Source organism: Hemiscyllium ocellatum, chromosome 15, assembly GCF_020745735.1.
Source record: "Hemiscyllium ocellatum isolate sHemOce1 chromosome 15, sHemOce1.pat.X.cur, whole genome shotgun sequence".
Taxonomy (NCBI): Eukaryota; Metazoa; Chordata; class Chondrichthyes; order Orectolobiformes; family Hemiscylliidae; genus Hemiscyllium; species Hemiscyllium ocellatum.
In genome coordinates this window covers 42,959,038-42,973,517 of record NC_083415.1, presented here as the reverse complement: position 1 = coordinate 42,973,517, position 14,480 = coordinate 42,959,038, and the positions used below count along the sequence as shown (strand labels likewise).

The window sequence follows — 14,480 nt, the reverse complement described above, 5'->3', positions numbered from 1 at the left end:
CCCTTACTATTCATGCATTGCATTCAAGCAAGTAAATATTTCATCTGCATGTTTGTCATTATTTCAGTTAACTAAGGATTGATGTTACACAATCCAGACTGACTGAAGCTTGCAAATTCTTTGCTGGTGGCTGGAATGAACTGGGGCACCAAATTGAGAGATACTATTGTAGTTATGTAACACCATGATTGTAAATATAACTGGCAGTTGATGCTAAAATGTCCATATTTTGATTTTTCTACTATTATGCACATGCATTGTTTGTTAGTTCAACAATACACAAATGTATATATGTGTTTAGACACTCTTTGTATTTATATCTTTTGCTAACTTGCATGTCAGAAGCAGTCATGTTTTCCTAAAACTTTAGCTTTCTCAGCCATCATCAGAAGCTTGCACAAATGGCCCCAGAATGTGTGTATGGCTACTTAAACACATCACTTCTATTAAATCTTGGAAATACTTGGCTGAGGAACATTTTGTAAATGTTAAAACAAGCCACAAAGGCAGAAAGTGCTGGAGAAACTTAGCAAGTCTGGTACCATCTGTGGAGAGAAGAACAGTTAATGTTTTGACTCCAGTAAAGAAGACTCTCACCTGTACCTTTTGTTTTATATTCCCACTCCACATTCTTCCTATCAAAATGACATGCTTCACACTTCTCAATGTTAAATTTCATCTGCTCATCGACTTTTGAAGCTCTACACTATCATCCTCACTGTTCTTAATGTTTTCAATTACTGTTTCATTGAGATTGTGCCTGTGTAAACTGAGTTCAAAGTCACGAATATATATCAGGAAGAACAAAGATCCCACCGCCAACCTTAAGGACCCCTGCTACAAGCATGCCTAATGAGTCCAAACGTTATCAATTCACTTCTGTATCCCATCACTCGGCCAATTCATATCCATGTTTCTACTGTTCATTTCGTTCCACTTGACCACACTTGTCAGCTGGGGACACTGGATCAAATGCCTTCTGAAAATTCATATACACCACATACATTACTCTGTTACCTCATCATAAAACTCCAGCAAGTTAGTAAAAACAAGATTCAGCCTTAGTGAATCCTAGCTGGCTTTCCTTATTAGCTTACATTTTCCCAAATGACGGCGATAATAAGTTTGATGAAAAATTTGAACATCATGGCCATTCATTAGACCATTATGGTGTCTGAATTAGTTCTTTCTAAATTAAAGTCATAATTTTAAAACGATAATATTTGATGTTAGAAAAAAAGTCTCTGAATGATTCTATTTAAATCGTTAGAAGAATTCCCTCTATAATTAAGATTTTATCCAAACTTGTTTCATGTTTTTCCTAATTGTCATATTGATTTTGAATTTATGAGCTGCAGTAAATTCAATGAGTAAAATTAGTAACTTTAGAAGTAAGAACAGGGAAACTAAGTATGTTTTAAAAGATAAAATTTTAAATAAAGAGATGCTGTGACTTAACATTTGGATGTGCAAGTGGCATGGACTTTTATAGATAGCAGCGCAAGTGTATAAGATAGCACGGTGACAAGTGTAGGGGTGGCACGGTAGCTCAGTGGTTAGCACTGCAGCCTCACAGCGTCAGGAACCCGGGTTCAATCCACCCTCAGGTGACTGTCTGTGTGGAGTTTGCACATTCTCCCCATGTCTGCATGGGTTTCCTCCGAATGCTCCCTTTCTGCCGCATTACAAAGATGTGCAGGTCAGGTGAATTGGCCAGGCTAAATTGCCCATAGTGTTAGGTGCATTAGTCAGAGGGAAATGGGTCTAGGTGAGTTACTCTTCAGAGGGTCAGTGTGCATTTGTTGGGCTAAATGGCCTGTTGCCACATTGTAGAGAATCTACTAAGACAATTCACCTCATGCCCTTCGGGGAAGCAAATCTGCCATCCTCACTTGGTCTGGCCCACATGCGACTCCTGACCCACAGCAATGTGATTGACTTTCAACCACCCTCTGAAATGGCCTTTGAAGCCACTCAGTTGTATCAATCGCTACAAAATCTCAACAAAGCAATGAAACTCGTTGGATCACCTGGCATCAACCTAGGCACAAGAAAAGAACAGGGCAGAAACAGCGCTATCAACCTGCAAAAATCTGCCCAGCTAATATCTGGGGTCCAGTGCCAAAACTGGGAGAGCTGTCTCATGGGCTAGTTGAGCATCAGCCTGATACAATCATACTCACAGAATCATACTATCACCATCCCTGAATATGTGCTGCCCCACCGTCAGGACACAGCTAGCAGAAGTGGTGGTACAGTGGGTTACAGGAAGAACGGAGTTGCCAAGGGAGTCCTCAACATTGACTCTGGACCCCATGTAATCTCATGGCAGCAGGCTAAAAATGGGCAAAGAAGCTTCCTGCTGATTACCACATACCGACTTCCCTCAGCTGATGAATCAGCAATACTTGGATGAAGCACCAAGGGTGGTCAGGGTGCAAAATGTATTCTGGTTCGCGAATTTCAACATCCACCAAGAATGGCTCAACAGCAGTTCTACTGATCGAGCTGATCAGGTCCCAAAAGACATTGCTGCTAGATTAGGTCTGCATAGATGGTGAAGGAACCAACAAGAGAAAAAAACATGCTTTACTTCATCCTTACCAATCTGCTGGCTGCAGATGCATCTATCCATGACAATATTAGCAAGGGTGACCACTTCACAGTCCTTGTGGAGACAAAGTCGTGGCTTTGAGAATACCCTCCATCGTGTTGTGTGTCAATATCAGCATGCTAAATGGGACAGACTTTGAACAGATCTAGCAACTCAACACTGGGCATCCATGAGGTGGCATATGTCAATAATATCAGCAGAATTGCACTCCAGTCCATTCTGAAACCACATTGTCTGGCATGTACCCCACTCAACCACTACCATCAAACCAGTGGTTCAATCCTGGTTCAATGGAGAAGGGCATGCAGGAGCAACAACAGGCACAAAAATGAAGTGTCAACCTGGTGAAGTCACCAAACAGGACTACTTGCATGCCAAACAGCATAAGCAGCAAGTGATAGACAGAGCCAAATGATCCCACAACCATCAGATCAGATTTAAGCACTGCAGCCCTGGTTTATGCAGTTGTGAATAGTGGTGGACAATTAAACAGCTCTTTGGAAGAGGAGGCTCCACAAATATCCCCATCCTCACTGATGGCAGAGGCCAACATATCAGTGCAAAAGATAAGGCAGAAGGATTTGCAGCAATCTTCAGTCAAAATAGTGGATGATTTATCTCGACTTCCTGCAGAGGCCCCCAGCACTGCAGGTACCAGTCTTCAGCCAATTCAGTTCACTCAAGAAACAGTTTTAAGTACTGGATATTTCGAAGTCTTTGGAACCTGAAAACATTCCAGCAGTTGTACTGAAGATTTGTGCTCCAGAACTTGCCACAACCCTAGCCAAGCCATTCCAAAACAACTACAAAGCACTAGCAACTACACAACAATGTGGAAAATTTCCCAGGTATGTCCTATACACTGAAAGCAGGAGAAATCCAACCAAGCCAATTACTACCCTATCAGGCTACCCTCGATTATTAATAAGCTAATGGAACGTGCCATCAACAATGCTATCAAGCAGTACCTGCTCAGAGATAACTTGCTCAGTGATGCCCAGTTTGGGTTTTGTTAAGGTTACTCAGCTCCTGACTTTATGGGCGGCACAGTGGCACAGTGGTTAGCACTGCTGCCTCACAGCGCCAGAGACCCGGGTTCAATTCCCGACCTCGGCGACTGACTGTGTGGAGTTTGCACATTCTCCCCGTGTCTGCGTGGGTTTCCTCCGGGTGCTCTGGTTTCCTCCCACAGTCTGAAGATGTGCAGGTCAGGTGAATTGGCCATGCTGAATTGCCCGTGGTGTTAAGTAATGGGTAAATATAGGGGTGTGGGTGGGTTGCGCTTCGGCGGGTCGGTGTGGACTTGTTGGGCCGAAGGGCCTGTTTCCACACTGTAAGTAATCTAATTACTTGGTTCAAAAATGGACAAAAGAGCTGAATTTAAGGTGATGTGAGACCAACAGCCCTTGACATCAACGCTACATTTGACCATGTTTGGCATCAGGGAGTCCAAGCAAAACTGAATCGGGGGAAATTCTTGTGGTTTTAAGGTATATTATGTCCTTTTTTTTGCAAGAGTGAATTTGAGACAGAGGCACAGTTGTCTATTCCAAGCCCATAAAGTAAACAGCTTATGAGGACCTGTGATACTTTTTTTAAAGTTAGAACAGTAGAAACTGCATAAATGGGTGGATCCAGGCTTTCACTGAACCAAGGTTTTAGTTTAGTTGAAGTTGTTGGGGTTTTGAAGTTGGCTGTTATATATTGCATTGTTATATATTACACTGGCACAGCAGGAAGCTGGAGTTCTCTCTCTGTTGCCAGAATTTACTCTTGGGGTTCTTTTTTCCCTAAACTAGAGAAACATTGCATCTATTTTACTGAATTTGCCTTTGCCAAGGATGTGTTTATGGGATGTTACCATATTGGAACAGTTGGTGTTTAGTAGTAAAATAATCTGTTATTCTATTAAATTATCTAAGTTTATGGGAAAGTTATCATTAAAGTTATACCAATTTATCTTTCATTGGTTTGTAACTTAACTGGATGTAAGAATAAAATATATTTTATTTAAAGCCAGCTAACATGAGCAATCCAATTACATCTGGAATACAGCATCTTATACTTGCCTTGAAATAAGATAAATATTGGGGTCTAGGTTATCACCTTGATATGTATATGAAGGGATATTGGTCTGATCCATAAAAGTATAACAGGTTGGAATCATATCTGGCACATAGAAAGGTGGTTGTGGTTGTTGGAAGTCAGTCATCTCAGCCCCAGACATCTCAGCAAGAGTTTTTCAGAGTAGTGTCCCAGGTCCAACCATCTTCGGCTGCTCCATTAATGACCTTCCCACTATCATGAAGTCAGAAGTGGGGATATTTGTTCATGATTGCATAATGTTCAGCACCATTCACATCTCCTCAGATACTGAAGCAGTCTATATTCAAACGCAACAAGATCTGGAGCAGGCTTGGGCTAACAGGTGGCAAGTAACATTCATGCCACACAAATGCCAGGCAATGACCATCTCTAATAAGAGCCAATCTAACCACTACTCCTTGACATTCAATGGCATTTCCATCACTGGAGCCCCCATTAATCAACACTCAAGAAGTTACTGTGGACCAGAAACTCAACTGGACTCACCACGTAAACACAGTGGCACTCAGAGCAGGTCAGAAGCTAGGAATACTGCAGCGTGACTCACCTTCTGACCCCCCCCCAAAAGCCTGTTCACCATCTAAAAGGCACAAGTCAGAAGTGTGGTGAAATACCTCCACGCCCCCTTTCCTGGATGAATGCAGCTCCAACAACACTCAAGAAACTTGACATCATCAAACAGCCGGCTTGATTGGTGCCACATCCATTCCCTCCACCACTGACACTCAGAAGCAAAAGTGTATACTATCCACACGATACGCTGTAGAAATTCACCAAAGATCCTAAGTCAGCATCTCCTAAGCTCATGACCACTTCCATCCAGAAGGGCAAGGGCAGCAGATACATGAGAACACCACCACCTACAGGTTCCCCTTTCAGCCACTCTCTGTCCTGACTTGGAAATATATTGCCATTCCTTCACTATCACTGGGACAAAAAACCTGGAATTCCCTCCCTAATGGCATTGTGGGTCTTTCTATAGCACATGGACTTCAGAATTAAATAAGGCAGCTCAACATCATCTTCTCAATGGCAACGAGGGATGGCAATAAATATTTGCCCAGTCAGTAATGCTCAGACGTGAATAAATAAAGACATGACAAAAGGATTGTTTCTATTTAAAGCACATTTCTTGTAAAAAAAAACAAGGATCCACACAATTGTAGTTCGTCTGGTTGTGGATTTTTTTTTGTATGATTATATAAAGAATAAAAAATGTATTAGAAAATATTCAGGTAAGGGTTACTAAGACTTTACTGGTTAAGGGATTGCTTCATAAAAATCTTCAATATCATTGAAGGATTAAGATAAGCAAATCATGATGGATTGTAGGAAAATAACAAAGACAGCATAAAATTAATATATTTACGAGAAGAACTCCAAAACAAATTGTTTAGGTGGTTAGAATTTTAAGTTGTCAGTTGCAAGCAATTATTTGTGTAGATGCTTTTTGAAGACAATTGGATATTGACTGGAAATAGAATAAGATTGAAGAGTATAGGAGCTGAATAGAGGAGTCAGATTCAACTCAGTGACTTGTGGAGAAATCAACCTACAAACATCAAGGACATGACCCTGTGTTGTGCATTTTTATTCTGGAAACAATATTATTTTTGAGAGAGAGAATTGCTGAGAGAGCTCCAATCCACCTTTATTAGTCCCAGTTACTAATTAACTGAAATCCTACTGCTTTACCAATAGCATCCCCTGCACTAAGAAACAGAGTGAAGGCTGGATCTGAAGAACTTTTGTTATAATTTTCAATTTAACCTTTCGATACTGACAGCTCAGCACACACTGTGCACCCTAGGCCAATTTATTTTATTTCAGATGTATTACTGTGACATTGAAAAATTATAGCAATGATTTCAGTAGTATTCTTACTAGCGTAAAGTGATTTGTGTGTTGACCTACAGTTATTAATTTTGAGTCTCATCAATTCAGAAGTAGGTTCCAACTAGTAGTGTATATTAAAATTTGAACAGGTTGCAACATTGATTTAGCCAGAAGTTTCTCACATTGATCTATCTTCAGGTTATCCTTTATCCATACAAAAGCTTTTTCCATTAGTGGGGTGCTAGCTGAGTTATACCACGATGTAGCTCAGAACGAGATCATTTGGCCCATTGAACATCTTCCCTTTAGAGTAAACTAGATGATTCTTGGACCCATGTAACAATAGGAATAGACTACATGGACCAGAACCTGTTTAAAAAGTGTGCTCCCATTTAGCCAGCAGTAAGAAAGGGCCAATGTGAGGAACTACCCATTGGCTATTTAGGTTCATTATTAACTACTTAAAAGTTGTTATCCCTGAGCTCACTGACATTTATTGGTGGTTCACGTCTCCTGTATCTCCTGAAGGCTACTTAATTGTTGGGTTTACCAGTGATTGGGCAGACCCTTTTGCAAAACATTTATTGCCTGATCAAGGGACCCTGCCTCTTGAACATTAGCCTCCTGTCTGCATCTGACCACATTCATCTCATACACAACCCTCCCCCAGAACGCCAACTTACTGATACTCCCTTGTTTCCAGGAATTTAGCAATGATCCCTGGTGAAAGCTTCAGTAAATTACCACTGTTCCTGGAGGAACTGCCTGCAAAGTGAAGCTACCAACCTCTGATTGACAGTTCTCTGGGGAACAATTTCCATTTTACTGGGGAGTTCATTCTATACAAGACCTGATGCTATCCATTTAATCACCTGTTTGCACTTAAATAGCGCCAGGTTTCTTTCGGAGCTTTCTTTTGTTGGGCTAGCTACCATCCTTGCATTAAACTCCTCCCTCTGTTTCAAAAGGACATATTAAAGTTTCGGATTGGGTCATTGTTTCACTCTTTAACCTGTTTATTAAACTAAGTTTGTTTGACCCAACATTATAATGGTAATAAATTCATTTATATTATTTCCAACTCTTAATAAAGAGAAACAATAATAAGATAAAACGTCAAAGATTTGTGCAGCATGCAAGTAGAGTGAAGAATTAATGGTAATATTTTAATGGTTGGTTCATAATTCATATCATGTTCTCAAAATTATAACAGGCTGAAGCACAAATCTTGAATGAGAAAATAATCAACAATTCCTCTCCTGATTCTGCCATTTTCAAACAACAATAGTTCACACCAGTTGTTCAGATGAGGACTGAGTGCCAATTTATATTGGGCGTCCGGATTTTGGCATGTGAAGTCTTCTGTTGTGCTGTCTATTTCCCATCAATATGCTTCCTTCAACTGCAGCATCCAACACAGTGTCGGATGCCATCTACAGATTGGTGACACCCTGTTCTGCAGCATCATTATCTCTCCCAGTCCCTCCACCATTTGTCTTGACATTCAGTACTGAACAAACAGAAATTTCCTCCAGCTAAATATTGGTTAGACATGTATTCAGCCTCATCAAAACAGGTGAGCTGAATTTCTGTCTGAATACGTTGGACTGTAAATCCTCTTTCCACCTTAACCTAAATAATATGGAGAGGAATTTCTGATAAGCACTTTAAGCATATTTAAAATTAATATCCCAAAGAAAAAGTCTGATAATATAAGTTTTGGTACAATGTTTCAAGATTGCACTGATGCTGACAATGTTGAAGTATGAATGAAATTATGTCTAAATTATTAACATCATATTTAATTTGCTTTTTTTCTTTAGGAACAGTATGTCTTTGTTCATGATGCAATTTTGGAGGCATGCTTATGTGGAAACACAACTATACCAGTCTGTGAATTCAGAGCAATGTTTTATAACATCAGCAAAGTGGACCCACAAACCAACTCCAGTCAAATCAAAGATGAGTTCCAGGTGATCAAAAATTAAAAATAAAATGCAGTAAATGATGTTAAATATAAAAATGTGTGTGATGAATGTGGATCAGTATTCTGAATAGATTGGTGTCATGCCTTTCTGAAAATATTATGAAAATTGATGGAAAATTGGCTTTGGAATGGATCTTGACTGACTGACTGATAAACTGTTTTGATTGGGTAATTTTCAGAATTGAAGGAGGAAAACATTGAGAACCATTGAGTGACTGCATTACAAACTAAAATCAGTTTAGAACATAGAACATAGAAGGATACAGCGCAGTACAGGCCCTTCGGCCCTCGATGTTGCGCCGACCGAATCCTACCTCACCTATACTAGCCCAATAACTTCCAAATGCCTATCCAATGCCCGCTTAAATGACCATAAAGAAGGAGAGTTCACCACTGATACGGGCAGGGCATTCCATGAACTCACAACCCGCTGTGTGAAGAATCTACCCCTAACATCTGTCCTATACCTACCACCCCTTAATTTAAAGCTATGTCCCCTAGTAACACCTGACTCCATTAGCGGTAAAAGGTTCTTAGTATCTACCCTATCTAAACCCCTAATCATCTTATACACTTCTATCAGATCTCCCCTAAACCTTCTCTTCTCCAATGAGAACAGCCCCAAGTGCCTCAGCCTTTCCTCATAAGATTTTCCTACCATTCCAGGCAACATCCTGGTAAACCTCCTCTGCACTCGTTCTAAAGCTTCCACATCCTTCCTATAGTATGGCGACCAAAACTGCACACAATACTCCAGATGAGGCCTCACCAGAGTCTTATACAACTGCAACATGACCTCAGGACTCCGGAACTCAATTCCTCTGCCAATAAAGCCCAGTACACCATATGCCTTCCTCACAGCACTATTTACCTGGGTGGCAACTTTCAGAGATCTGTGTACATGGACACCAAGATCCCTCTGCTCATCCACACTACCAAGTAGCCTACCATTAGCCCAGTAATCCATCATCTTGTTATTCCTACCAAAGTGAACGACTTCGCACTTAGCTACATTGAATTCCATTTGCCACATTTCCGCCCAGCTCTGCAACTTATCTATATCCCGCTGTAACCTACCACTTCCTTCCTCACTATCCACAACTCCACCGACTTTTGTGTCATCCGCAAACTTGCTTACCCAGCTTTCAAGTCCTTCCTCTAGATCATTTATAAAAATAACGAAAAGCAATGGTCCCAAAACAGATCCTTGTGGTACACCGCTAGTAACTGCGCTCCAAGATGAACATAATCCATCAACTACTACCCTCTGTCTCCTTCCAGCCAGCCAATTCCTAATCCAAACCTCTAATGTATCCTCAATGCCATACCTCCGTAGTTTTAGCATTAGCCTACCATGGGGAACCTTATCGAACGCCTTACTAAAATCCATATACACAACATCTACTGCTTTACCCTCGTCCACTTCCTTAGTCACCTTCTCAAAGAACTCAATAAGGTTTGTGAGGCACGACCTGCCCTTCACAAAACCATGCTGGCTATCCCTGATCACGTTATTCCTACCCAGATGTTCATAAATCTTATCCCTTACCATTCTCTCTAAGACTTTGCCCACCACTGAAGTCAGACTCACTGGCCTATAGTTACTAGGGCTATCCCTACTCCCTTTCTTGAACAATGGGACCACATTCGCTATCCTCCAGTCCTCTGGTACTATTCCCGTTGACAATGACGACATAAAAATCCAGGCCAATGGCTCTGCTATCTCCTCCCGAGCTTCCCATAGGATCCTGGGGTAAATGCCATCAGGCCCAGGAGACTTATCTATATTCATCCTTTCCAATATTCCCAAAACCTCTTCCCTGCATATTTCCAGGGCATCCATTCTAATTATTTGTGATTCCATATTCACATCAGCAACAGTGTCCTGTTCCTGAGTGAATACTGATGAAAAGTACTGATTTAATGTCTCTCCAATCTCCTCCGCCTCCACACACAACTTCCCACTACTATCCTTGACTGGACCGATACCTACCCTAGTCATCCTTTTATTCTTGACATACCTATAGAAAGCCTTTGGGTTTTCCCTAATCCTACCAGCTAAAGACTTTTCATGTCCCCTTCTCGCTTCTCTTAGCTCCCTCTTTAGCTCCTTCCTGGCTACCTTATAACTCTCAATCGCCCCTACTGAACCTTCACGCCTCATCTTTACATATGCCGCCTTCTTCCCTTTCACAAGGGACTCCAATTCCTTACTAAACCACGGCTGCCTCACAAGGCCCTTTACACCATGCCTGACTGGTACATACCTATCGAGGACACGCAGTAGCTGCTCCTTGAACAATCCCCACATCTCATTAGTGTTCTTCTCTTGAAGCCTGTTTTTCCAATCCACACATCCTAAGTCATGCCTCACTGCATCATAATTTCCCTGCCCCCAGCTATAACTCTTGCCCTGCGGCGCACGATTATCCCTCTCCATCACTAAAGTAAAAGTCACCGAGTTGTGGTCACTGTCCCCGAAGTGCTCACCTACCTCCAAGTCTAACACCTGGCCTGGTTCATTACCTAGAACCAAATCCAATATAGCCTCCCCTCTTGTTGGCCTGTCGACATATTGTGTCAGGAAACCCTCCTGCACACATTGTACAAACACCGACCCATCTAATGAACTCGAGCTATAGCTCTCCCAGTCAATATCTGGGAAGTTAAAGTCCCCCATAACAACCACCCTGCTACCTTCACTCTTTTCCTGAATCATCCTCGCAATATTATCCTCTACTTATCTAGGACTATTAGGAGGCCTGTAGAAAACACCTAACAGGGTGACCTCACCTTTCCTATTTCTAACCTCAGCCCAAACTACCTCAGATGGCAAGTCCTCTTCCATCGTCCATTCCACTGCTGTGATACTATCTTTGACAAGTAATGCCACGCCTCCCCCTTTTTTACCCCCATGTCTGATCCTACTAAAACATTTGAACCCTGGAACGTGCAACAGCCATTCTTGTCCCTGTTCTACCCACGTCTCTGTAATGGCCACAACATCGAAGTCCCAGGTACCAACCCATGCTGCAAGTTCACCTACCTTATTCCTTATACTTCTGGCATTGAAGTATACACACTTCAATCCACCCTTCTGGTTACAGGCACCCTCCTTAGAGATCACTGCATTATTCCTAACCTCCCTACACTCAAGGTCCTGTACCCTAAAGCTACAGTCCTGGTTCCCATGCCCCCACGGAGTTAGTTTAAACCCTCCCAAAGAGCACTAGCAAACCTCCCCCCAAGGATACTGGTGCCCCTCAGGTTCAGGTGTAGCCCATCCTTTTTATAGAGGTCCCACCTTCCCCAGAAAGGACCCCAGTTGTCCAGAAACCGGAATCCCTCCCTCCTGCACCATCCCTGTAGCCACGCATTTAACTGCTCTCTCTCCCTATTCCTCGACTCTCTATCACGTGGCACGGGTAACAAACCAGAGACTACAACTCTGTTTGTTCTAACTCTGAGCTTCCAACCTAGCTCCCTGAAAGCCTGTCTGACATCCTCACCCTTCTTCCTACCTATATCGTTGGTGCCAACGTGGACCACGATCTGGGGCTGCTCCCCCTCCCCCTTAAGGACCCGGAAAACACGATCAGCGACATCACGTACCCTTGCACCTGGGAGGCAACATACCAAACGTGAGTCCCTGTCGCCCCCACAAAACCGTCTGTCTGTACCCCTCACTATCGAGTCCCCAAGAACTATTGTTCTACCTTTCTCCACCCTACCCTTCTGAGCAACGGGGCCAGGCTCCGTGCCAGAGGCCTGAACCTCGTTGCTTGCCCCTGGTAAGTCATCCCCCCCACAAGTATCCAAAACGGTATACTTGTTCTTGAGGGGAATGACTGCAGTTTGTACCAAATCTAATTTATAGATGAAGTTTTGTAACAGGTTTAAGTTAAACAGTTGCAACAAGAGTGAAAGTACATAGAAGAGGTATTAACTGGTCTTTCATGTTAGATTTCCTCTTGTCCTGGGGACAGAAATATTTGAAAATAGTCAAGGTGCATGAATTGATGCATCAAACACTGTGTCCAAAAAATGGGTACTGGCAAACAGCAAAAACAATGAGATTGTGTTCAATTGTTCTGGGAAGTCACTAATGATGGTAGTCATTTAGGTTCCAGAGACAATCAGAAGGCGTAATAGCACCAATCCTCAACATTAGAGGCTCGGAATATTCTGGAGCTCTTCAGTTACTAAAGAGGTGCCATGAAGACAACCCTGTTGAAGGGTGCAAGATACTTAGCAAAATAAAGGACTTATAACCAATTCAATATGTTACTAAATGCTTGCTGGGAAGCAAGGCAATTGGGAACTAGTTTATGGCTGTGAACAGCAAATTTTGGACAAATATCTCTTTATAACAAGTTTAATGGGCAGCTGGAATGAATGCCAGGGAAGAAATTGAGATGAGGGTGTGGGTCTCATTTTTAAAAATGTAGGATTAATAATTTTGAATGGATGAGAATGCTTTTCATGTAAATCTGTAATGTGACCCTCCGATATAGAAATATAATCTTATTTCATGGGAAGATATTGAATGATCAACTTTTTTTCTTTTCTTTTATGCTTTATAAAAATTAACTCCTGTGAATTTTTCTTTACTGTTTAGTTGAAGAAAATCACGTGGTCCTACTCTGCTATTGAAACATAGTGACGAATCATAGTTATAAGCTAATAGGATAAATTAATACCGATTGGGAAAATGTGCTACAGATATTTCAGGACTACTCCAAGGCATCTTAACTGCTGTAAGAATGTATATGAACATAAACAGCTTAGCCCATACTTCTCGCCAGTGAAGCATTTACATCTACATTGAAGGAAATGAGACGGTGCGGTTTTGAAAAAAACGCATTGTTATGTTTATTCAAATGGGAACTTAAATGTTCCAGCCATTTGGACTGGATTTTAATGCACAGAAATGTCTGGGTTGCAGTTGGGTCAAAATATAAAAAGTGCAAATGTCTTAATCTCCAGTCAAGTCACCCAGACTGAAAACCAGGTTTAGTAGAAGCAAGACAAGATACTGGCAAACAATTCCATTTCCATTATATGGATTGGCAATTGAATATTTTGTTGAGTCTGTTAGCGCTGATGCAACTTGTTTTACAAATTTAAGTGTCGCTGGATGGGTTTCCAAGGTCTCAGGAAAGCCATAGCTGAACTGAGGCAAGGATAGCTTCAGGTGAAAGTAAAGTACCTTTGCAGTTCTGCTTGTGGGTCCAGAGAAGCAGGTTATTTCCTCTCAGCTCAGAAGCTGCACCACAACCAACACACCAGCCCCTCCAGCCTCAAGCATCAATCTCACCTGACCACAGTTGCCAGTATCAAGGATCAGATTGTCACCTGATATTGGACACAGTCTCAGATTGGGGATTGCAGTTGGCAGTGTCAGACATCACAGTTTCAACAGGGATCAGATCACCCAAGCCCCCCTTCCCCTCCCCTCCAACTGGACCTGCAGCCTCCTCTGAGATCCTCTCTGATCTATTGGAGCCAAACGTGCCAATCAGTCTAACTGAGCTGAAACTGTGTTGCTGGAAAAGTGCAGCAGTTCAGGCAGCATCCAAGGAGCAGGAGGATTGACATTTCGGGCATGAGCCCTTCTTTAGGAATCAGTCTAACTGTCAGGTAGACAACCTGTCAAGGACAAAAGACAGAATCCGCCCCCTCAGTTACAAGGCTGCACAGCCTCACAGCAAACTCTAGGATCCTGGGCAGTTTGAGCACGAACCGGCCTCTGAGTTACATGGAGACTTCTCAGAGTATTTAAGGGCGTTTAAAAAGGCTGTCTCAACAAAGAGCAATCAGAGGAACCATTGTTCTACATCCCCTTTTAATTCAGTACATTGTGCAGGAAAAATCAAAACTGAGTTTTCAAAACTTGCCTGCATTCATTCTTTCAGAGTATTTAAATATTTTTTTTTC

The 14,480-nt window shown here is 42.0% G+C and overlaps 1 protein-coding gene across 1 annotated transcript in view; it reads left to right on the top strand.

Moving 5' to 3' along the window:
• The window catches only part of ptprt (protein tyrosine phosphatase receptor type T), a 1,408,195-nt gene that overhangs the window by 1,383,525 nt on the left and 10,190 nt on the right, over window positions 1-14,480 (top strand). The window contains exon 27 of the mRNA XM_060836083.1: window positions 8,380-8,529. Coding sequence (XP_060692066.1) covers window positions 8,380-8,529 — 150 coding nt within the window. The remainder of the gene's footprint in view (window positions 1-8,379; window positions 8,530-14,480) is intronic.